Here is a 25,732-nt window from a genome sequence, read left to right on the forward strand (position 1 = left end):
TGAGATTCCGTTACGGTCCACGCCTCAGCCACAACCCCAGTATCCCATGCGTCGTGAGGCACGACCTCACGTCGCTTCTATCCTTGAACAATTGGAATATCAGGGAGTAATTGAAACATGTGTGTCACCAATGAATAATCCTTTAATCACTGTGACGAAGCCTGACGGATCGTACCGCCTAGTTTTGGATTACCGGCACTTAAACTCACACTGCCGGACGTGTGCGGTGCAAAATACCCACGGTTCGGCTCTCGTCGATAGTCTCGTGAGAAAACGGTTTAAAACCCCACTTGACATTTCCAATGGCTTTTACAGCCATAACCTAGCCCCTCTCAGTTATGAGTGGACGGCGTTCACCTCAGGTGGCATACAAAAACAATTCAAAAGGCTCCCGATGGGCTATAAAAACAGCCCTGGGGTCTTTGCTGCTCGAGTGGTCTCTCTCTTGGAGATGGTAGACCCGGAAGCATACTCGTATGTCGATGACATCTATTTAACGGACGACGAGTTGCTTCCACACCTTGCTCGCGTGGATAACATAATTACTATGTTTGCTGACTTCGGTTACAAGTTCAACTTTGCGAAGTCCCACATTGCCGAGTATACAGTGTTGTTTTTGGGGTACGAACTCAACAATGAAGGTCGAGGATTGGCTCCGCACTTCCTTGAGAAGTGTGCACGCCTCCGTGCTCCTACAACGCTGAAAAAATTGCAATCCCTGCTGGGCTTTCTGAATTTCGGTCGCACGTACATTCCTGACTATGCCCAGCGTATCAAGCCGCTTTATGCTTTGGTACAACCTACTTTTTCCAAATCATGCTGGCTGCCGGAGCATTCAGCTGCATTACAGTTATTGCAGGCTGACCTTCTTGCTTCGAAATACTTACAAACGCGTGATAACCACACCAACCTGGTCATTAGAATTGTACAGGGCGCAGTGGGTTTCACATACTTAACGTTCAATGAGGGCGACACCGTCCCCATTGCATACAAATCACACCTGTACACTTCGGCTGAGCTGCGATTTTCCTCTGTCGAAAAAGTACTGACAGCAGTTCAGATGGCGATCCTGAAAGAACGTGCGCTATCACAAGGGAAACGTATGCTGGTGGTGACACCATATCCTGCCCTTGAGGCAGTGACGAAAGCTAGTGTACCTAATTCTAAGGCTTTGCATCCACGGTGGATACAATGGGCAACTTCCTTGACTTCGCCGGACGTCACATATATCTTTGACGCGGCATTACAGACTCAGGAGTTCTTGCAGTATGAATTCGTTCATCCACCTCCTCTGTCTTTGCGCCCGCTCGAGCATTACCATTGTGTCATTTACACTGACGGGTCTGCGCAACCCGCAACTGGATCAAAGCACGCCTATTCAGCGGCTTGCGCAATTGTTGTTGGTACATACGTAAATGGTGAATTCCAATCCGATGTTGTGCATACACAGTCATTGGGTGATTGTACCGCGCAGTTGGCGGAGCTTCGTGCTCTGGTGCTTGCACTGGAGTTTGCTGATCCTCGAGTCACTACGCTTATAGTGAGTGACTCGTTTTATTGTGTCCAAGCATACAACGACAATCTTCATTTCTGGTCTCAGAACGACTACCATGATTCCAAAGGTTGCACGATTAAGCATAAGTTGCTTTGGGTTCGAGAGGCAGAACTTAAAGAACGTCTGCCTCTTGTGAATGTAATTCACACTCTTGGTCACCAACGTGTTGGCGTCCATGCTGTCAGTAACAGTTTGGCTGACGAGGCAGCAAAAACCGCAGTGGCGACATTCTTAGTAGCAGCAGTTAAAAGATCCAAAAGTAAGATCGATGATGACATCTTGGCGGCTATTGCTGCTACAGAGACGGGGAAGGGCTTTCCGAAAGGTTTCCCTTCTCGTTACCATTATCACTTAAGTCCTGATAACGTCCCGTTAGTGAGGATTAACGATGTTGGTGACAGATTGATTCCCAACGCGGACTGCAGACCATCTTTGATATCAGCAGCCCACGAGGGCATGGCGTCCGCGCATGCCGGCGTTGCGGCTACGGTATCTTTATTACAGCAACGTTACTGGTGGTTCGGCTTATACAAACAAGCAAGCGCCTATGTTCTTGATTGTGACATTTGTCAGCAGATAAAACCTTCATCTGCGGAGCGTCCACCACAAACCCAGTTGTATATATCTAATAAACCACTTGTTTGCGTTTATTTAGATCATTGCGGTCCTTTTACCTCTGATACTGCGTACAAGTACATCTTGGTTGCAGCGGATTCGTGCACACGTTTCTGTGGGTGTGGCCACAAAGGAGTGCTGATGCCCATACTGTCATCAAGGATTTGCATGTCTTCGTTGGAAGTTTTGCGTGTGGTACCTTTCATTCTGATCGTGGCCCTGCGTTCGCCTCTAAGGCGTACGAAGAAGCCATGAGAAATTTGGGGGTCCAAGTCAAATTTTCGTCTCCATACCGGCCTGAGGGCAATAGTGTGGTGGAGCGGATGAACCGTGACTTAAAGCAATCTTTGACAGCCAGGGTTTTAGGTACTGGCCGGAACTGGCTAGCCCACTTGTATGACGTCCAACGTGCACTTAATAATCTCCCTAGAAGGTCTCTGGGTGGGCGGACCCCATACATGATGCTCTTTGGCATACGAATGTTTGTCCCAGACCTTGATGGTCTAGACATGGCGGCGTCGGCCGCACCCTTTGACCTAGATGATCACTGTGCTGTATTGCAGAATCTTCAAGAAGCCAGAGACACTCTAGCGAAGGAACACGTACCCTCAACATCTGATGCTGCACTTCAGATTCCGGTAGTCATCTGGCTACCAAGAGTTGGTGACCTGGTCCGGGAGAAGGTAGAGAACAAAAAGGAGTTTGGCCCCTCTTATCGTGCACCAGTCCCAGTGCTTGGAGTACAGGGTACACGTACAGTCATTTTACCTCCGCTTCCTGGTCGCAAGGATAACAGGTACATCTCTATTGACAATGTAAAGCTACAGCAAGTGGCCGATACTTCTTAGTATGACACCAGCAGTTTCTTGCCCTTCAATGCTGAGAAATTCTGTTGTGGCCCCTGCTTCTAATGCCTTGCCTGATGTTGCCGTCGAGATGCATACAGTTACTGGTCCTTTACTGCCACCGACGGCTGGTGGTCTGCCTGAAGATCCTGAGTATGCTTATCCTGCAGAAGTCCCGGTGCCTCTTTTGCAATCAACCGCAATTACCCAGTCACATTCTTCCTTTGACAATGATTCAATGACTTCCATTGCCCCGTCGAAAGTTTTCATTTGTGTTGCCTGGTTCAAAAGAAATTTTTTGATTCCCCCTTGGACTTACATTTGGCTGGTGCTCATATGTATTTTTTTGTTTATGTCCATTGGCTTTGTGGTAGTGTTTTTTAGACTTATCAATGGACACTACCTGAAAGAAAGATCTACAATTCGTCTAATTGATGGAACTTTGGCTCCTCACTCCTCATCACATATCATGAAAAGGGACCAGACATTTGTGAACATTACCGCCTGGCCTGTCCGTGATGGGATTGCTTGGGATGCTGTTAAATTTCAAATTCCCGGCCCCACTGAAGTAATTAATGTGCCAAATGTGTTTCGTGTTTCTATGGGTGATGTGGTCAAACAAAACATCCACTCAGATGATTGGGATGTCAAAGCCATTGAAGCACTGTTTTCTGATTTGAAATATTATGCTGCATTTGATGCTGAAGACTTGTATTTAGATACTGCAAATTATGATGAGCAATTCTGCTATCAACATTATGGCACACACTTCCTGAACAAAGCAAATACGTTTAGGAATTTTGTAAATTACACACAATGGGAACACTGTCCCGCCCCAAGGCTGGGCAGCTCAGCCACGTTGGTGAACAAATACACTTATTTTTCTGATTTCAGTGTGTCAAACCCGGCCTCCATTTATTTTAAGGTAGCGCCTGAGTCTGCTTCTAAAGTTAGACTGACACACACCAAATTGTTGTATTCCAAGTCCTTTATGGACGAATTGGCAATTGGAGGATATGATCTGTGGAAAGCTACTATCGATCTTAAATCGGTTTGGGGTTCTAAACCATGGCAGGTACAGGGAACGGAAGCTGTGCATCGTGCCTGTCTTATCCCGAATCATATGTTATTTTTAAATTCCTTGATTTTTCAGACCACCTGTTTTGGATTGGGTACTAATAAAAAACTAAATTCTCCCTCAATTCCGGATCTGGGTGCTTACCCTGGTTGGGGTAATCATACAGATCTTCCCCTTGCTAAGTTGCAGACATACGTGTCCAACACATCCTTCAACATTACTGATTTGAATCCGGAAGGGTGGTTGGTGTGGCAGACAAGTTCAGATGTCTATCAACATCGGTTTCTTGGTTTCAAACAGGGGTATACACAAGTTTGTGTGGACCCACTTTTGAATCCTCTCATAGTGTAACTACCTACTCCGTGGGGAAGTTATGCCAATCCTGGCTGCAACATTCTACATTAGCATCTGTTAAACTTCATTTATCAAAATTAAACGACAAAATAGATTTGAATGATTTTGTTAAGGGTCCTGCGAAAGGCAGGTCCAAAAGATGGGTATATGCTATTTACAACGAAGTTTGGAAGCTATCGCAGATAGAGGCTGCGTCAAGATTACGGGCTATTGATCAAGCCAATAAGGAGAAAGTATTGGCTGTGATAGATAATAGCATTAACACCCTGTCTTCCAGAATTTATACCTTAGATAATATTGTATCATCTGTGTTAGACATTGTGCAGGATGATTTGTCTGTATTGTATCATGGTCAAAATCAATTGGATTCTATTATGCAGTTTGCATGGACATTGCAAACGTTAAAGGCAGGGAAGGTCCCTTGGGATTACATGAATGTTTCATCTTTGTTCCTCCCTTTTAATTTAACTGCAAAGCAGCAGTTCATGTCCATGAAAGATGCTACATACTCACTACTGCACATTGAGAAGTTAGAACCTTTACCTTTCTCTGTTGCTGAATTAAATTCTGCTGTGTGGCTTATTCACGGGTTGATCACGTTACCTTTTCCCCTGTTTAAGTTCAGTTTGTGCATGAAACATTATGCCCTTGGCAGATATGAAGAACTTGGTACTGCCTTCCTGCACAAAGTTTGGTCACTCCCATTCACTTATAGATGTGTGAGAGACGGTACGGAGGTTTACTTGAAAGGGGAGAGTGTACTTCCTCTCCGGATCACTCTGTAGTTTGTAGAGACATTCAGTTACATGGTGCTTGTAATATACACGCCCCTAATTTAGCTTGCGTCCTGAAAGGGATTCCGGTGCCAGTTATAACACCGTCTTTTACGCTGCTTGCTAATGGTAGTTATTTGCTATTAAATAATGAAGCTTGCTGTGGGATGTTAGTGGGAATTCCTTACATAGTAACGGTATCACAGCGAGTAGTTTGCTGCAATAACGTCCTTTTCCCACCCCCGCATGGCCGGCTCGATGTCTCCATCTGGCCTTCTATTCCAACCTTGAAAGCAGAGTTCAACAAGATGAGCAGAATAAGGGCTCTATTGTCTCAAAAAGAAGTCGGGTTGACTTCATCCCGTGAAACATTTGTCCTTCACGTAGCTAACACACGCACGGAAGTACAAGCTCTTTTGAATACTGATCTCCCACTACATTTTGGGACCCTGATTCAGACTATCTTTAATGCCTCGTCAACAAGTGGCCTGGTTCATTTTTTTTAAATTGTGGGCTCCGGCCTCGTGACCTCCTTTCGAACTATTTTTGGTGTGATCCCCGCATTTTTTCATTCTATTTTTTCCAGCGTCTTCGGAGGTCTCCCTTTGCTTCTTGCCCTCGTAGCTGGGGTCCTTCTACTGATTTGCGTACTGCGCAATGGCTGCACAACTTGCGTACCAAGGCAGCATGCCCCGGCTGCTCCATCTGCGTAACCGGATGCTTGAATACTATGGCACTTTACCGTTGGCGACCTTAAGCAGCGCCTATGGATTGTCCTTCCGGTTTCCCTTCTTTACCTGTGTGCAACCTGTCTTTCATTGCCTAGATTGTCCATTCCAATGGGCTCTGGATTTGTGCTTGTCGTCGTCGGTGTCTCCTGCCCCGGATTATGATCAGCTAATGAGCCCCTTAGTGGTTCATGAGTTGGACTGTTCTGGAATCGGGATTATGGCCTGTGCAGCTGCACATGGAGTCCTTGGGAATTGGAACATTGGAAAGGCTGCTGCTGACTTCTTGGAAAGAAGTTATCTTGAAGAACACGCCTGTTGTCCGAGTATGGTTCTTGAGGCTCCATTAATCGAGGAACACGTGTGTTCCTTCCACTTGCTTAACTGGATGGCAGATAATTTTGCGGAACGTTCCAATGATTTCCTCTTGGAAGCTGTTGTGACTTATTGTGCCTACACCTTGATGGATTGACTTTTTGCCCTCTACCTTTTATGGTGCATCCATCGATGTTACATTTTTTTCCCTTTTGATAGTTTTTTTTCCCTGCAACATCATTTTCTTTTTTCTTCAAACTTTTTCACTTACCTTATAAGGACTTACAGTTCATGCCCTTGGTTCCGTCCTATCTGACTTGAACTCTGCGTTCTTGAAAGTGCGCCCCTAGTGGTTAGTGGTCCGATCAAGGGGGGGTGTAGTGATGATACCTATCTCCCTATGTACAATGCTAAGTTAGCACAACCGCGTTAGATGTTAGAGAGCCATCTTGCCGCTTCTGCTGCTTTTGCACGCGACACTGTTGTTACATGTTATTAATTGAGAAATGCTTACTCGACTTTGCTTCACATGAGAACTGTCTGTTGTTTAACATCCTTAACAGTGAGCAGCGACCTTGGTCTGTACATTGTGTAAAGAACCAGTCTGGGTCACTAGACGGTGCATGTTGTTGTGTTCAGGTTGATCGTACCACTATTTAGCCATAACATGCACGCAGCTGCAGATACCTGAAAGACGAGTGCTTTTTAATATTGCAGTGCAGCATGTTTTAGAGTCAGTCGGCAGAAGAGTGTTCCCAGGAGAGAGCCTAGCTGATCCTGTGATGTGATTCCACTAAGCTGACCTATATGGTATGGGGTTCCCCATTCAGGCCTAGAGACCTTCCATTAGTCTAATAATAATACTATTAGTTTAGTAGCGAAAGGAGGGTGGCTGATTTCCACTGTCATTTTATTATGATTGCTCCTTTCATTTTCTATGGTATTGTAACAATGCTGATGGTTCTGATCTTAACCATTTGTCTGCTTATGTTAGCCAAAATACTGCATCTTAGGACACGAGGTTTATAAATTAAACTCTTTAAACTTTAACCGTGTCTTTGTTTATTCTGTTGTGGACTGATATGAGAATAATAACGAAAAGGTATTTCTGATTCCCACCATTCCTGAGAATATTCTAAGTCGCTTGTTCTGGGTTGTCTATACATTGGGACCGCCGAGCTAGATCTCGGATAACGAATGGGACACTAAGCTAGTCGGATAAGGGGTTCTGGGGTCTGAGGGGAGTTTTTGGTACACCACAATTCTCTGAGGTCCTGGGTTCCTGCGCATAGTTATGTGCATAAGCAGAATCCCTGCAACAGAACCACATAAACCTTTCGTAACTCAGAGGCATGAGATTAGTTCTCAAAGCCTTTCTCCCAGCAGTATAAACCATGCATGACGATTCATACAGACAACAATACTACCATCTTTTATAGCATAAAACAAAGGGGAACAAGATCTCTGCCCTTGTCAAAAGAATCTCAGAAGAAGTTATGAACATGGGTTTTCAACAACTACTTTGAATTATCAGCAGAACACATTTTGAGAGCATGCAATGATGTGGTGGACAGACTAAGCAGACAATACACAAATTAACACAGATAGCAGGCATCTATGGTTGGTGGTCCAGAAATGTGATACACTAACATGTAGCCCCTTCTCAATGGAGGGAAACATGAAGTTAAGGAGGTTTGCAAGCAGACGGCCTTGCCCAAAAAAGGAAGAAACATTCTCAACAGGTTGTATGGGAAATTCTCCTACGCCTTCCCCCAATTCCTCATAACTAGGGTGTTGGAAAAGAACAGAAAGGAAAGTTGAAAAGTAATCCGTGTGGTGCCAGCATGGATACGCATCATTGGTTCACAGAGTTCTAGGGCATGTTAGCTCAGAGCCAAATTTATTTCAAAGCAGATCCCCAGCTACTTACAAGGAGTGAGAGACAAATACTACACCATGATCTGCCGGAGCCTCACCCACAAAGTTTGGACCTAATGGTGGCTCTGCTTTGGGCACTGACACTGTACTTTTACTCATACATATTTCTTTTCAACAAGCTTGTACAGTCATACTGGAGTGGCATTGCGGTTAGGGAGGCCACTTGGGCTGGCTGTTGAATATTTAGGCACATGCTGCATTCTTCTTGTGTTTGTCTCTCCCTTTCCTTTCTCTGCTGCTGTGAAGCTTTGGCAGTACATGCAGGGAGGAGAAGGATGGAGTTGACTGTAAAAGGTGCATGCAGTCTTTCACCTATGAGCAATAATGCTGAGAGATCATTGGTGAAAGGCAGTACACACCTTCCACAGCCAGCTCAAATTGCTGCATGGTGGTAGACTACTTAAAGAAGGCAACTCTCCTTAGCTCTTTGTCACCCTTCTGTATCTTTCAGTATTAGCAATGTTGGAAGCGACTTGAAAACTTTATATGCTTCCACTTCATGCACAAGAAGAAGCATCCCTCTGTAGCTGAATGACTCTCCTTCATTGTTACTAAATACGTTTCCCATCTCTGAAGTTTATGGGTCTATCTGGATACCACTGTTTTTGAAGAGTAAATAGCAGCACTGGCAACAGCGCTGCAGCTCTGCTATTATAATATAGTGGAGAAAAATGGGCAGGAATTAAATAAAGAGCCGGATAGGCATAAGCCACAGATCGGCACCAGTCATTATATCTAGAACTTGAACAGCACATGTCAACTTTGTAAAAGTTGCTCAGAAATAACCGAGATGTACACTCACACACAAACATGCACATGCAGGCACACATATTTTTTAGCTTTAGCCCCCTGTTAAAGAAACATTGCCAACAAGACAACAAAATAATACACATGGTGAGCTGTAGGTCATCCCCTAACAAATGAGATGGCTTTCTTGCCTACCTTAATTCAGCGCTCCCTATTCAGTGACTTTCTCCCATATTCTTGTGTTTGTCCTGCCCTGAAGGGTTTCTCCTTTACCATTTTTCTGATTGGGTAAGTTGTATCCTTCCACTACTGACATCAGGAAGCAACTTTTTTATGTGTGATTCAGCTCTCCATATCTTTGTGCTCCCACCCACTCGCATGCTCATTCCGCCTCACATCCCCATCTGTACGCGTTATCTCTACATGCTCCTCCTCCTCACCATTTGTCTGTTACCCCCATGCCTCTGTGTACCCTGGTCCACTTTATATTTATGTTTATAGTTACTTATTTTTATATTAAAATAAGTTTAATTCTAGCCCAGGAGTTGTGCAAGACACATGCATGCACATGCATCACCAGTCATCTTGAAATGCCTTTTCTCATTAGAAAAGAACATTTCAGGTGGCCTATCACCAAGGCAAGATGGCGGCTAATTCTGGCCATGGTAGTAACCATGGCAAAAATGCTCACACTGTTAGAGTGGACAGATATAGCCAGTAAAGAAACGTGCTGAGGAAAATTGTGAGGGCGGAAAGGTTGACAAATCCAAAGATTCCCCTCTTCCTTTGCTCCTGATCATGCAATGAGAATAGGTCACGTGGTGTATGACAAACTAGCTCTGTATTGGCGATAGACACAGGGCCAAACATTAAGTCTTACTGCATAGGACGAGGAAGCAGAAGCTAGAAAAGAACCCGTGACAGGGTGAGAAGTGTGCTGTATCAAGAGGCTGGCCCAATCGGAGGATATGATGGCCTGCAGTAAAGAAACTAGATCAGAACAGCAAAACAGACTACTCCTGTCATGGTGAGACAACAAGAGAGAAAATGGCAGTGAATGACCTAAAGGAAGGCATTGCATTGTCTGACTAAGATCCCTCATTCAAAGAAGTTATGATGGCAGTAAAGGATTCCAGATCACCACTTGAGCACAAAATGGATACAATCACAGTAGATATCACCCTCCTGACAGTTGATCTTTGAAATGTTTTCAGAGAGAGCAGGGACAGTGGCAAAGTCAGTAGAAGATCCCGCCTCGGCCATAGCAAATCTGAAATGCAAAATCAACTGGCTTAAAGAAACACAGGAAGACTGAACAACTGAGCAGAAGATGCGGAAGGCTACTCAAGGAGAAACAATATCCAGCTCATAGGGGGACCAGAAAAAACTGAAGGATACTTAACTGAACAATTTTTCAAAAAACTGGTACAAGACCGCGTCATACCGGAAGGACTCTAAAAAATGTTTGCCATTGAAATGGTTCATAAAGTCCCCATCCCCCAACCCAAATCCATTTAAACTTCAAGCATAACCACAATACTCAGAATGTCCAGAACTAAAGTGATGATACCTTTTGAAAATGCTCAAATCCTAACATTCTTAGACTATACTAAAACAGTGCAGACTAAACGATGAGCCTTCGACGTCGCAAACCAAGAGCTACATAAAATAAATATTAATTATAAGGTGTTCCTTTGCAGTCAAGTTACAGGCCCTTTCGGAAGGTAAAGCATTGTTCTTTGCGACCCTGGAGGATGTGTTGGAATGGTTAGATGGATGGTGGAGAGTAGACAGCAAAAGACAAATCTTGCCCGCACAAACATGATAAACACCTGTCCATGAGATTGAAAGATCGACAATGGAATTATCTGGAGATCAGGGAGTAAGAAGTGAGAATGAATCCCTAGGGAATGAAGACCTCACCAAATGAGGAAATGGAAACAAACAAAACCTGATCAACAACCAGACCTCATCATAAACTACCCAAAGGAATGGGTGCAATTGAAGCATACTCAGAAACATCTTTGTGACTGTATGACTGTATGCGAATATATGAAAGCTAAGCAGCTAAAGGAGCAATGAAATATTTTTTTATCAAGATACAGTAATGCAAAAGGTCTAACCATGATTACCCCCAGGGACTACAACTCAGTGTAAAGACCACCTTGTATGGACCGAAAGAAAGACATTAAAGTCGAGCTGTGAAGCAGGGAAATGCCTAGCTCAATGTTTTCTATACAAAGGAATATCCCTCCATAGGACTAAGTAATGTTACTGGGGATTGCTTGTGAAAATAAGTTGGTTTTGATTTAATCAAAGGAATATGTGACGGCGACAAAGATCTTGAGAATTTGAGGAGAAGATTGTTGTTAGACTCACAGCAAAAGGTAGTAGGGAGGTGAGGAAGTTGGGGATATTTATGTACAATACACCGGAGAATACACATATTGATGCATACTATAATACATTTGATAACCAAATCCAGTACACCAGAATCATGTAAGATCTTAACATGGAAAGTAAATGGTCAGAGAGTAAAGTTAAAAGGGGGTAGTGACCCAATTCCTGGAGAGACACAATCCAGACCTGATGGTCCTCCAGAAGACACATTTCCTGCAGAACAGATGTACAATAATTGGAAGAGCTGCATACAAAATTCTAGTGCACTCTGGTTTCATTACAGGATCCCGGGAGTTGCAATTTTGGCATGTAAATCAAGCCACAAATATTCCTGCGCACAAACTGATCCAGTGGACTGCCACTTGACTGTAGAAGGGGATTGGTATGGAGAGAAATTTATGATTAAAGCTGTGTACATGCCACCAAGTCTCCGATCGGTTGCATTGGAGCTGTTCCATGTAAACGCGCTTCAATTTGTTGATCACTGGGAAAACTTCAACTTAACAATGCAGGCTTCTGCGGATAGGCTAATAAGCAACCAAGAACAAAGCAAGGATGAGAATCATTTATAGAACTGTACTACTTCACTAGGACTCAGCTGTCTGCAAGGAGGCACACACAAGTGAATGTGAATATTCATACTATTAAAAAAAAGCTCCTATTGTAGATTAGACTATCTAATGGTCCCCACAAAACAAAGATGGGGATATGAGGGCACAGAGTTTCCAATGAGGGAGATTTTTAATCATTCACCCATGGTGAAAAGTCTGACTGCCTTGTCCGAAGGCCAGCATAGTGGAGTTTTAAAGACTCTGAAGTATTGAAAGCCCTAATAGTAATTGGTATTTCAAAGAGAATAGGGGGTTCCATAGAATTGAAGGTATTGGAAGCATATAAGCTGATGCTCTGATCTCTAAAATAACAACAAAATGTAGACAGAGGGATGAAAAGCTATGGTGATCAAGCACTAACTGGTAAAAATAGAGCATGAGCATGTGAACTGCCCCCCTTCCCCTCCCCCAGCTGGGATGCACATGACAGTTATTGAGAGAGGAAAATAGAAAAATAGATTGCTGATGGAACAGTAACGCAAAGCAGAAAGTAGTATAGATTGTATAATGTAGGTAATGAAGCAGGTAAGCACTTGGCATGGCTGTCCAAAAGAGAAGAGATTCAAAGATGCATCCATAGGGTGTCATCTGGAGATAGCAGTGGGGGGAGATAGCGGAGGAGCTAGCACAAAAATGTGCAGGATATTTGTAGAAGGTGTACAAATCCCAACTGGTTGCAGAATAGAGGGCCAAGAGGGTTTGTGAGAGTCATTTTGATTAATAGGCTGCCATAGGAGAATTCCTTGGAAATTGAAGGCGAAATGAGGAAGGATAAAATACCTAAAGCAGTTAAATAACTGAAAAGCGGGCAAACTCTCGAACCAAATGGCTTCCCCATAGAAATGTTTAAAAGCATAGCAGGTTAAGTGGCATTATCAATCAGACATATGTTCTAAGGAGCAAGAAAAGAGGAATAACAATGCCCAGACTTAAATATGGTAACTATAATACTTATACACAAGACGGGTAAAAAGCCTTGAAGAGTGCGCCTCCTACAGATTTATTTTTCTGCTAAATGTGAAGAGTAAAATGTTGACTGTTCCTGTCTAACCTCCTGTGTACGATCATAACTAAACTGATTCATCAGGACCAATCTGGTTTCATGCCATATAAGGGTACATGTCACTATCTGGTGCCTGCTTAGAGCGAAGGTGATACAAGATTCAGCAACAATAGTAGTGCTAGGTGATGAAAAGACATTTGACTCACAATGAATGGTACTTCCTATTGATGATATTAAGTAGCATGGGCTTCAGCCCCAAATGTAGGTTCTGGATATCCGTGGTTTAGGTGATGCCGATGGCCATAGCTAAGCTGAACTGCAGATTGTTGGAACAGTTCTCTTTGGGAGTGGGAAACTATCTGCATTTCTATTTGCTTTGGACATAGAACAACTGCAGGGTTGAAAGTAGGGAGGCACTTAGGGGACTCTGATGGTCTCTGGCCGCTATATGCCAGATGATGTACTCTTACATGAAATATTTGATGGATCCCAAACTGTCTATTGCAAGACTTTTGATGATGCTAGAAAAATATGGGGAATACTAAGGATTTCACATTCATTGGGCTAAAGCGATATTATACCACTGAATGGCTCCTCAGTCAGAAGTCGTAGGCCCAATACAGCCAGATTGGGAGAGATTGGGAGAGCTTTAAATACCTGCAAATATGAATATATTAATATATATTATCACAAATTGAAATCCAACGTATTCCACTGGCAAAATGTACCTCTTTCCCTAATGGGCAGAGCTGCCTTATATAAAATGATCACACAACCAAATTATCTATATGTATTACAACATACACACTATCTACTAGTAGATAAAGCAACAGGAGGTGCGTCAGGTGATGAAGTCAAGGTAGACATAGTATTTTTGCAAAAACCTTTATTCATGTTCTTTATTTTCATATGTAATTCCTTATTACAACAAAACAGCTCAGCCAACGCGTTTCGTTCCCAAGCGTGGAAACTTCATCAGGGCTGAAAAACAATTAACATAAAAGCCCAATCAAAAAACTTGTACATAAACCAAGCCACATATATAAGCACAAAAAACATTATAACCCGCACAGGACAAACAAAAACACCAACATAGACATGACTATTTCCTTAAGCCTTACTGGCAAAGAGGCGAACAGCATCCCCACCTTGTGCCAATCTGATCCCAGATTAGTAATAGCTAATTGGTGGGGATAGTGCAAGGGAATCCCCTTCTCTATTGACGCCAACAGACTTTTAGAGTACGTGCCATCGGGGGCTGGGGTATTTTACTTTTATTTTGACCTTATTGCTGGTTAAATAAAGGCCACTTTGGCACTATCCTCGACTTGAGCTCATCTGTCCTAGGGAAAAGGGGCTAATGGATTAAGGATATGGAGAACAGGGGCATCGTACAACGACAGATGCCGAAGTGTGTAGTTTCCATTTTTATTTTTATTTTGGAAGTTTTATTTGTATTTGTTTTTACAGAACAGTCCTCTTTCTATTACCTTAGTCCATTTGTGCCAAGATGCAAAGAGTCCCTCTTTAGTTGTTAAGACGGGTCTGTCACACAAACTTGCACCGCCTGCCCCATATAAGGCAGAGGGCGAACGGACGTCGGTTTCCTTATGCGTTTTAAATTGATTATAGCGTTTGCATACGGGGCGACATTCATCGAGTTAAAACAGGTCACTTTTTTCATCAGTCAACAACATTGCTGGTTTAAGATTATATTCCACATTTTTTATAAAATCGCATCTCTGTGTATGTATATACCATAATCAGCATCCATATGAAATCGGCTTTGTAGCATTCTCACATCTACTGAAGCTACTCATGAATTCTCGGCTCGAGAAGAGCTCGCCAGTTATATCTTGATTCCATATTGAAGAGGAAAGTTTGCGCAACGGACTATTTGTGCGCATTACCGCAGATATTCCACCACTTTCTGTCATCTGGACTTTTTCAGTATATTCAAGCTCTTATTTGCACCCGTTAGGGTCCTAACATATCTACGAAAGATGCACCTTGTTAACCCGTTTCCTGATCTTTATTTCTATTTTCAATTTGTACCCTTTTGAGGTCTTGTACATATCGACTCAAGGTGCATGCTGATCATTTGGCTTTTGTTCACCTCATACATTCCTCTCTGCCAATGAATACGTTTTGCATATAATTTCACTATGGGTGCACTTTATCATCTTGTAACATCCCTTGTGATCGATTCGTCATGTTTTTGCATGTATCATCTTATATGCAATGAACTCTATCGACAGTTATTTATAACTATGTTGTTTACATTTACATTCCCTTATGATCCCCTGCAGTTCACATAAAACGATTTGTTAATAGATGGAAAACCTTTGGATTAGCTACTCGTCTCCCTTTACTGAGTTGCACCGAGACCTACACCATATAAGATATTTCTAGACGTATTCCCTGGAGGTACTTTGATTATCATTATTGAACTTGTGCATAGTCGTATGATCACATTCAAGTTATCTTTTGAACCTTATATAAGTTTGTTTTTATCGCCTTTTTTTTGCCAGTATATCTTGATTGCGACATTACTTACCTCATCTTCCAGATTGACTGAATATTCTAGTATATGACCCTTTGTTAGCTTATTCGCCCCTATTTTCTCTGCATCCATAGACGGCATCTATATAAGGTATTCTTCACATGTTGTTTCTTAGTCACTTGTGTGTGCACTATGAACAAGAAAAACTTGATTTAGGCATCTTGCCAAGCAATCCCAAATCTGGTTTCAAGCTGGGATCTCCATGGTTTTAACTCTCTTCTTTCACCACCCTCTGCTCTTTTCTTTATCCGTTCCTTTTGAGCTTAGACTCAGTTTATATATATTTTTTCTGTTAGTGTCCCATTCTGAACATGTGAAATATTGCAGGTTTTCATTCCAAGTGTGAGATTTCCTAAAGAAGGCGTACTGTTCGCCGAAACGAAAACGCGCGTAGTTGTTAGGAATGTTATTTGTCTTTGTCACTTATTGGTTTTCACTTTGTGTATTATATGGTGTGTGTAACCTGTGATTGAGATTTTTTTTATAATTATTTTTGCTTTAGTTGTTTATTATTATCAGAATTGATGTCATTTATTACTCAGGAGGTTTTTATACCCTACTGATTAGAATTCAAAATACCTTTGTGTTAGACATAATAAAGTATGTATTTATTTTCACATGTTCTTCTGGCCTTTATCTTTATACTGGATTGTTAATTCAAATATAGGTTGCCAAGGGGTTGTTCATTTACAATTTTTGGGAATCAGGACTGTTGCCAGAGGTGTGGGATTTGTAAGGTTTTCACAAATGGGACTTAATAGCTATTTCTAAAATAGGAAATATTTGGGGATCAGAGTTCATAAAAGCGTTTAAAATTTTGCAAAAGGAATATGAACTGTTGAATACCTAACATTGCAGATATACACAGCTTAGACACCCCTTTCAAATATATGCACTGCACTATATGACATGCAGGAAGAATCCCCACTAGAATATAGAGGCATTGCAGCTCACTTCAAAAGACACATTACATCCCAAATTTATATGACGCTGATTAATAATACTCAGGGGTAACTTACAGCTGCATACATCCGACAGGGGTAGCAATTAAGGCGGGATTCACACTTGTACAATTGAGGATCCTACATTGCATTTACTACACTAGAGCACAATTAATGAAAATTGGGAGGAAAGGGAATGACAGATGCCTCAAGGGTGTAGCCAAACAGAGACCCCATGCACATTGTTTGGTAATGCCGCTAAATGCAACAATTCTGGAGCAATATCAAGAACCAGATTGATATGACACCGGGGTACACTTTCCCACTACTGTCACATTAGCAGTCCTAGGTATATGGAGAGATATCACAATACTAACATTCCAAAGGATATTCTGTAATTTAGCATTAATGGTGACTAGACGAGACATTGCTCAAAAGCTGCAAGAAAACAAGTTCACCAACGGTGAAGATCTGGAAAACAAATATGGATTGGTTCATGCTTGCCGCAAAAGTGGTATACAGGAGAAACGGATGCCCCAAAAACTGGCTGAACTCTTAGTGAGATTCCGAAGTCACTCCAGAAACAAATGACCATCAGCTGACATACAGATGGTGTTAAGAGTGATGCAGGACTCCTCAGACAACTGACATGACTGGTCATATCATACTGACTTTGCAATATAATAAATACATCATGTATTGTGACTCCACAAAATAAGAATTCATTGATGTGTTATTTATGCACGTGGTGGTATAATTATTCAGTGTTGATATAATCAATATGTAATTGAGAAGTGTATGTTCATAAAATGGTTTTTTTCTTCAAATAAAGAAAAATCATTCCAAGATGGCCACCAATCTGGCACAAAACATGAGCAGCAATATTTAAAAAAACAATAATGTCTACGAAAGTGTTGCGGTGTTACAGGTTTTACTTAAAGGGAGCGGTTGTATGTAACCTCAGTGCTTTTTAGGTTTTAAAAAAACTTTTATTGCATAGCCCTGTAATAAAGTTTATAGGTCCAAATCACTCTTTAGCTAATACATTTATTTAGCTATATTTAAAATGAAAGATCAGATATATTTGTTTATTTGTGATTGATTTCAGAAATCTTTGTTATTTTATTATAATGTTTGTTATTTCAAGCGTATTTCGGGATTTATTGTCAATGGTATTTATTAACCGAAACAATAAACAATTGTTGTTTTATACAGATCTCTGTACGTTTTAATTGTAAATGTTTAATTCTGCTGCCTTTCATCCACTTAACTGAAGTAAATGTGTTATTACCCTCCACCAGAACGTATTCTTAGCTAAACCTGAAAATATTTCCCTCACGATTGGCCACTAACAAAGCCACACTGCTCTACATTAACTAGCATTGCATTCTAGTATTCTATACAGCTGAAAATTAAGTTGAGATAAATCCCCTCACTCTCATTTTTTAAAGTTGTTAGTAAGACCCAAAGTCTCTGAGGATCATCTGATTTTAGGAATACAAGGAACTAAGATTGGTTCATTGGTTGCCGAAGCAACTCTCCATGTATGAATCTCTGTGTCGTGGCCACAAAGGGCTGTTATCAGGAAGTTGCTATTTGACTAATGAAAATCCATAATAATCATATCAAGAGTTGACAGTTTTGCACGAGCATTGTGTTATTGGTATTCGGCCACATCCCGAGACCCACATTTGTTCTGATTGTTTACATTTTTGTGAGACGTTCTATATAATGAATATAAAATTACCCAAACCATAAATTAATAATCTTGTTCTATTGAAAGTAACATCTTAATTGTCTTTGTGATGACTATAGACATTCTTTCATTCTAGTTTCTGTTTGAATACTTTATTTCAGCCATAGACCATAAAAGTCAGAAACATTGGTACAGTACATAGACCCAACTGATTATGCAATTAATAAGAGAATGGGTTGTTACAATAAAAACAAAAATACACAAAAGAAACATTTAAAAATACCATTCTAATCAATAAAACTACAAGTTAAAATATTAGTTAAAATGTTCATGTATAAAATAAACAACATTCGCATCTTTTGAAGGACTAGTAAAATTCAGTCTAATATGAATCTCTAAACCGAAGTAGAGAGTAATGGTTGCCCCAAACCAGTGTGGGCAAATCTAAAAGACTTCTGTGGGTAATAGCAATCTGGCAATGGCTGCAGCCAGTAGAAGCATAGGGCGAAAGAATTTTGCTCTGAATCGGCCATATGTTCTCTAGGAACTGAGAAAACAATGTAAGGAGTGGTATCTACCCTACACATTTTCATTCATATTTTCACTCTATATCCATTGCTGTCCCATTCCACTAACTACCAAAGCTCTCAGCCCTAATTGGAGAATTCTATCAATGACCTGCCGTTCCTCATCATTACCGATATTAACCCTCTCTACATGTAATATTTTCTTCTAGTGCTCTGTTCTCTGACACAGTGCTCAGGGTCTAAAGTGACAGTTCCACTTGACTACTATGAGAATCACCTTCACTAACTTACTTGATTTTCTACATTTTAGTAAAAATGTGTTAGCATTTTGTCCCACACCTCTTACCCTACAGTCAGTGCCTTCCTGTAAATTATACTCACGGTGTCCTCAAACTAACCTGGATTCATCAAGAGTCTGAAAAGACAGCAGACTATTGATTCTCTGAAACATTTGTATTTACTTCTTATTTTCAATGTTTTTCACTCTTCTCAGATGCTTTCAAGTAAAGTACATCCATCATTTGATTATGGCATTTTCTGCCATCAATACTTTAGGCAGGTAGGTGTTGTGGTGGTCAGTTTAAGAATAAAGTTCTCCAATAATTATTTAATAATTCTCTTTAGGAGGAGAAAATACTAGATTTGCCAAAAACTAAATGTTGGATGGAAAATAACCCCATATAGTGACTGGTGTGCATCTCTACTCTGAGTGTCCCAGATGCATGAATATCTGGATCCCCGAAACCGATCTCTGGTCATAGGCAAACACGGATCATGCATCTGCGCCATTACCTAAGCCAGTATCAAGGTAATGTGATCTTGTTAGACCGTGAGGGGTGCATCAAGGTCTACCTTCGTAATAGTAGAAGGTTACTGCTCTTACCAGGAGTTAAGTGACACACATATGGTGATGGTAGTACACCCGGTTTGTGGTTAGTAGTGGTCAGTAGTGTGAGAAGGCCATTTTACTTGTGTCAAGGGAGTGGTGCCTATGGACCCACTCATGTAAACTTCTATTGCTGTGTACTTAACTTACCCTTGGCCTACATGGTGATTCTGTGTAACGGCAGACATTTCATGATACTTGCTTGTGTGATACAGGATATATGTGCACCTGTGCATAGTGCATAACATGGAAGCGTCTGGATTCTATTTTGGAAGTCCAAGGCCTGGAAAAGCTAGTGGAGGTGAGGACTGTAGCCCCAGACAATAGATGTGGATTGCTGACATTTCTGAGGGCTGGAGTGGGAATGCATTCACTGCAGGAAGCGGAGCAGAGCATCTCCTGTACAAATCATAGGAATCCTTGATCTTCGGAAGAGCTACTGGTTAGTGGGGTGTAGTCACCTTGTCAGGAAGATGGTTGGCTGATATGTTTGGCACTCTAGGCCCAAGGAATCATGAAAGAGGGTACGGTTTAGGTCTTTGAACTTTATGAGGCATATATCAGTGGAGGTTGACAGTCAGGTGTGATCCCTGGTTACTCTCTTGGCCTTTGTTGGGGGCTAGTCAAAATTGTACCCACTACTTCTGAGACGGACAAGGCACTAAATCACATCTTTGTCTGGATTTGCACTACAAAGGTGGGAGCATGAATCCAAGAGGTTTTTCATCAACATTATTCAAGAGCACTGTTCATTAGGAGAGAGGGTCACCAAGACTTCTAGCGGCTGGAACCAGGACTAGGGACCAAGATCTGAGCTATCACCCAGGAATTCAAGACCATTTGTCCTGACTCTCGAGCATTAATATTCTGTCTGTCTGGCAAGACCATTGGATACTGTTAGGAACATGAGAGCGCCTGGAGGGAGTGAGGTCCAGTGAGGATCCTACTAGGTTGATCCCTTTGAGTTGGACCATTGCAAGAGCACAGGTCATCCGCTTGCATTTGTGGAAACTATGCCCAACAAATTTTGGAAAGCTGAGATCAGCAACCCCTGTCTCCAAAGAGGGATTTACCATGAACCTAGAGTCATCATCCTTGTGAGAGCTGAAATCGGTGACCGTCGTGTGCCAAGAAAGGCTGCTGTGGAACTCAGGCCACTAACAGTGTGCACGCTGAAGTCCCCGACCCCCGGGTGGCCAGGAAAGTGGCCACTGTGTAGCTAGGGATATTGTCCTTGTGCACACTAAACTCCATGCCCCCCAACCATGTTCTGTGAAGGATGTCTTAAAGCGATTGCCTGTGTGCAAACAGAAATCAGCAACTCTTGTGTGATCACAATGGGGGTCACTGTGAAGATAAGGTATGTGTAAACCCGAAGTAATTGAACCCCCCCCCCCCAGTGCCCAGAGGAGACTCCGTGAAGTCAGGGCTGTCCCCCTGGATCGTCATGCTAAGGATACCCTGAAGAACACTTACTGATTGCTGCAGCAGCTGAGAGAGGACGTCCGACACTGACGCAGGCTGTCTGAAGACTGAGGAGGCCTGATGTGTCATCGGAGAAAGACTATGAGAGATTGCGGGCCCTCAGCATTGAAAGACCAGAGCCCATGAAGAAGCACCATGGTCCTCCTTTGTTTGCTGGCCGTCGGGTAAAACTGTTCTAGGCCGCCTGGCCTGCTGGGGACTGGCAGAAACTGAGCACCTGACTCTGTTAACATTGACTTTTAAGGCCAATCGTAGACTGTTGTGTGGGGACCGGTGTGTCCCCCATCTGGAAGTTGCCCCCATTGCTGAATGGAGGGATAACCAACCCTACTAGAAGAAAAAGAGGGACTCTGGGATTCTGTCCAGGATGAGGCTAGCACGCCAACCTTAAGAGACCTCGTGAATTATTTAGTTTGCTTTTTTCTTTGCTTTATGTGTTTACATTAAAATACTCCCTTTTTTCATAATAGCAAGTATTTCACTGGACAATTAGCTTATATCTGTTACTATTTACACTTGAGACTTGAACCTGTGTAAGCCTTACACCTAACTCCCCTTCGAAGAGCCTTGGATTGCTCTACCCAAACTACCACTGAGAGTCAAGTGCTGAAAGTAGTAGTACTTGACCAAGTTACTTAGGACCTAGCAGGACGGGACAGCAGCAGTATAATGCCAAAATGCCTGTGGCCCTCTGAAAGGGGTTGTGATCAGGAGCGGCCTGTGAATGTAAGAGCAGTGGAACGGGTGGGTGGGGACTCGACAGACGACGACGAGGGAAAATTAAATATTTCATTTTCCCTCCTCCCCGTCTGTCAAGTCTCACCCGCTCCACGCTCTTACCTGTACGGGCTGCTCCTGGTTGTGATACTAGATTTCTCATGTGTTATATTCCATATAGGTACCCTAAGATAGGTGCAGGTAACATTGCAACCTTTCACCTATATTCTTCCCTACATCACACACATAATGGTTTACAGGGACTGACCTTTTACTTAGATACGACACTGCGGGCTTTCCCTTGTTCGAATCTCATACATTATGCATGAGGTTTGTTGGAAGCACAGCATGACTACCATCTCCTGTATAATATCTCTGTATAAAGTTCATGCCCGACGTCATCCTTAGGCCAACACAGTAACATAGCATGATAGGACCCCTGGGGAGACCTATGGGTATATATACATCACATCTTGCTTAGATAGACAGAGGAGACAGAGACTTTCCAGCTGACACACTGACCAGAGACGCAGAAGTTCCTGCATGCCGACACTACATCTCGTAGTGGTCTAACATCCCTCGCCGGGTATCCAAATCGAAACCAGGACGGGGTCCCACATTCTCTTACTTCAGGTAATGGGGTTGACTAAATCCTAGAGGGATTCTTGACCTAACACCAACACACATGCTAGGTACACTTAGGTACATCTAGTTAGCGAGGCATCTTAGGAGTATGCACCTTTTTATTATCATGTGTTGTTATATGGCGACTGGGAACATTGTCGACATTGCTAAGTTAGCATGAGCTTCGCTGCCATGATGCTGCTTTTGCGCACGTTACTACATGACTTTGTTTTTGCAAGACTCTGTGCCTTTCACATGAGAACGGGCTGCTTTCGTGTTCTCTGCCTTTCCTGGAGTTTAGTCTGAACACGATGTGCAAGGTTGATCAACAATGCCCCTTGTTATTCTGTTCTGGTCAGTCCCTAGCACCTAGACATAGCATGCTACACACAGCTGCAGTACTGAAGACTTGAGCTTTGATATTACGTTGTTGCATGTAGTTTTAACACACTTGGAGAAAGCCGTTCCATGGAGAAGAGCTCTGCTGTTCCTATGATGTAAACCTTACATCCAGGCTTTAATCTATGGGGTCTGCTGTCAAAGCCCAGAGATCGTCCTTTTCATAAAATAAACTTCTTCTAGCCAAAGGGAGGGTGGTCAGGCCTGAAGGCCCTTATTTCCACAGTCTTTATATAAAATGACTTCTCCCTTTGTATTCTATGGAATTGTAACAATGCTAACTGTGTTGAGTTTATGCATTTTGCTGCTAGTATTGGCACGTATACTGTATTGTAGGGCACAATAGTTATAATAAACATTTTGAACTACTTCAGTGACAGTGTCTGTTCTCATTGCGGACAAGTACGAGACAGTGAGCAAAAGAGTACGTCTTGCTTCCGCGATTCCTGAGAGTCGGGAGTGGTGTATTGTGGGTTGTCTAATCATTTGTTGCTCCGTGATATTTGGAGGAGAACGAATGAGACACTATAGCTAGTCGGTTTGGGATTTTGGTTACTGATGTGGTAGGTTGGTACATCCCTATTCACTGAGGTCCTGTTTTCCTGCGCATAGTTCTGTGTATGTGCAGAATCCCTGCAACAGTGTTTTATATACTTGTATGTATTTATGATTACTGCAATATGGAAGAGCTTTACCATCCTTATACCTTTTTAGTACTGCTAATCATATATATCTTTTACTGTCTAATGGTTGTTGCAGCACATCTACTTTACACCAGAATAACATCTGTTCGAAAAATTCTTATTGAAAATGCCCAGCCTGTTTATTCTGTGTATCTCTCTGAGTGACTGAGCGAAAAGTAATGTATTGTTTCCATGATTCTGAGGGATCAGGGTTGTCATGTTCAATGGTTGCCAAGAATTATTCTCTCCCCGATAAGAGGAGATTCTAGTGGCACTGTGAGCTAGCTGAGACAAAAGGCCAACATACCCGGTGGGGGTGCTCAGAGTCAGTCTGTCACCAATCCTACAGTGTATGCTGTCCGAACGCAAACATCCTGTATAATTTGTATAGGAACTACACGACACATGGAGTCCTCAAAAACCTTAATTTGTTGGTGCCCATTATTTGAGTTACTCTGATTATAGAACGTAGGAGCAGTTCTCTCAGTTTCAATCTGTTCACTTACATTTCAATATATTGATTATACCAGAGTGCCCACCAGGTAGTATATATCTGGGCTGTTTGCAATATCTAACCAATAAGGATTGTGTTTTCCTACAGAAACCGTATATTTAAAGTTATAAACTGGCTGTGGTTGAAGTGTTAGATATGTCTTCTCCTAAGTGCAGTCCAGTAACTAAGGAATAGTGTATAAGGTGGTCGCACTATCACCTAGTTGAGTTCTGAACACCTTCTGTTAATATTCCCAGAACTCCTAAAGTAAACCCTAACTCTTCGAAGGAAATGTATGAAATTACTGCCCCAAAGTTACTGTTTTATGAAATCATTTCGTTTTTTGTGTGGACCATATTAGCTACATTTCCATATCATTCACTAAAAGTGCAGACAGTAAGGTATATTTTCCAAATTTGCCACTTGAACGCTATTTACTCTTGCTGTCTTGGCCTGGTTTTCCAAAGAAATTCTAACGTTAGTCGGCCACACAACAATTTGTCCACGTAGCTTGCTGTTTGAGATCCTACCACTAATTGTGAATAGACATACAATAGCTTGTGATATAAATATACAGTCACACACAAAAGCCACACTTTACACAGTGTGACCAACATATTACACTACGCTCAAATACTTTCATTTCACAAGATTAACCACTCTTCAGGGAGCATGACTGATAGGAACTTGTATATCATTAGGACATTGAGGGAACCCAGATGAATTTAACACCTTAAACACATATAGAGATTTTTTGTGTTTTACATCCTAATGGTTACTTTTTGGGAAATGTATACATAAGTTCAAAATAGATAGAGAATAACTAAAAATAGTTGAAAAGCTATTCAACTGCAAAAATGTGTCTACATTTCCTTGTTACAACTTTAGCATAAGGTGGCAGTAAAGCAATTCCAAGATTTTCACTAGGCTCTGTAGTCCAGGGAATTTAAGAATGGGATCTAATTTAATGAGCTACCTTACAACCTCACACAGTTGTTATACAATTTTCAGTGTATTATTTCAATCTTTTCTTCACCAGTTGCGTGACCCTCTGTGCAGGATGCCAAGGTCAAAGAGTACGAGAAGAACCCGAATCCCTGACAAGCCAAACTACAGCCTTAACCTTTGGAGCATAATGAAAAACTGCATTGGCAAGGAGCTGTCCAAGATCCCCATGCCGGTAAGTCAGCTCTTCTGTGTTACGTTCATAGTGCTTTCTTGTTGTCATACAATATCTAGTCGTTTCTGGCTATTCAGTGTTAATCTTGGTCAAGGTGATGAGTAAAGAAAGCATATAGCAGTAAGCTGTAGCATGAAACTGGCGGCGGGGCAGTGTGGAGCAGAGGGGGCCCGCATCGAGGCCGAGGGCTGGGGCGAGCTTGAGTTGGCGCCGGCCATCTTGCGGGGCCTGCGTGGCGCAGCGCAGCCGCGGCCCGCAGTACCCCGGTAGCCGCCCGGAAGAGAGACCTGTCCGGCGAGGGAAAACCGGAAGTGGCGGTCCTCCCGCTAACGAAGCCGGAACATTGCGGACCCCCATGGGAACCAGGCGGACCTGTGCCACAGTGCCCCCACGGACTGCCGGTCGTGGGTGGAGCCTGCTGTTGTGCGCCCAGAGGCGTGGAGGGTGGTTGGAAGGCACTGCTGGCCCGGAGGAAGAGTGTGGCCACAGGTACTGCGGGCGGAGGCCCTAGGGGCGTTGAGAAGGCTGCGACCCCCAGTATACCGGACTGTGGCCGACGGGGGGACGGACCGCCCT

The 25,732-nt window shown here is 42.5% G+C and overlaps 2 protein-coding genes across 3 annotated transcripts in view; both read left to right on the plus strand.

Annotated features, from left to right (window-relative positions):
* The window catches only part of OSBP2 (oxysterol binding protein 2), a 1,376,304-nt gene that overhangs the window by 1,067,978 nt on the left and 282,594 nt on the right, over positions 1–25,732 (plus strand). For both annotated transcript variants that reach the window (XM_085633692.1, XM_085633693.1), the window contains one exon: positions 25,016–25,156. In XM_085633692.1, the coding sequence (XP_085489818.1) occupies positions 25,016–25,156 (141 nt within the window). The remainder of the gene's footprint in view (positions 1–25,015; positions 25,157–25,732) is intronic.
* On the plus strand, positions 872–17,057 carry LOC146784183 (uncharacterized). The gene is made up of 2 exons (XM_085635097.1): positions 872–2,285; positions 16,870–17,057. The coding sequence occupies exons 1-2, from the start codon at positions 1,061–1,063 to the stop codon at positions 17,055–17,057; spliced, it is 1,413 nt and encodes a 470-aa protein (XP_085491223.1). The 5' UTR covers positions 872–1,060.

Source organism: Triturus cristatus, chromosome 11 (genome assembly GCF_964204655.1).
Source record: "Triturus cristatus chromosome 11, aTriCri1.1, whole genome shotgun sequence".
Taxonomy (NCBI): domain Eukaryota; kingdom Metazoa; phylum Chordata; class Amphibia; order Caudata; family Salamandridae; genus Triturus; species Triturus cristatus.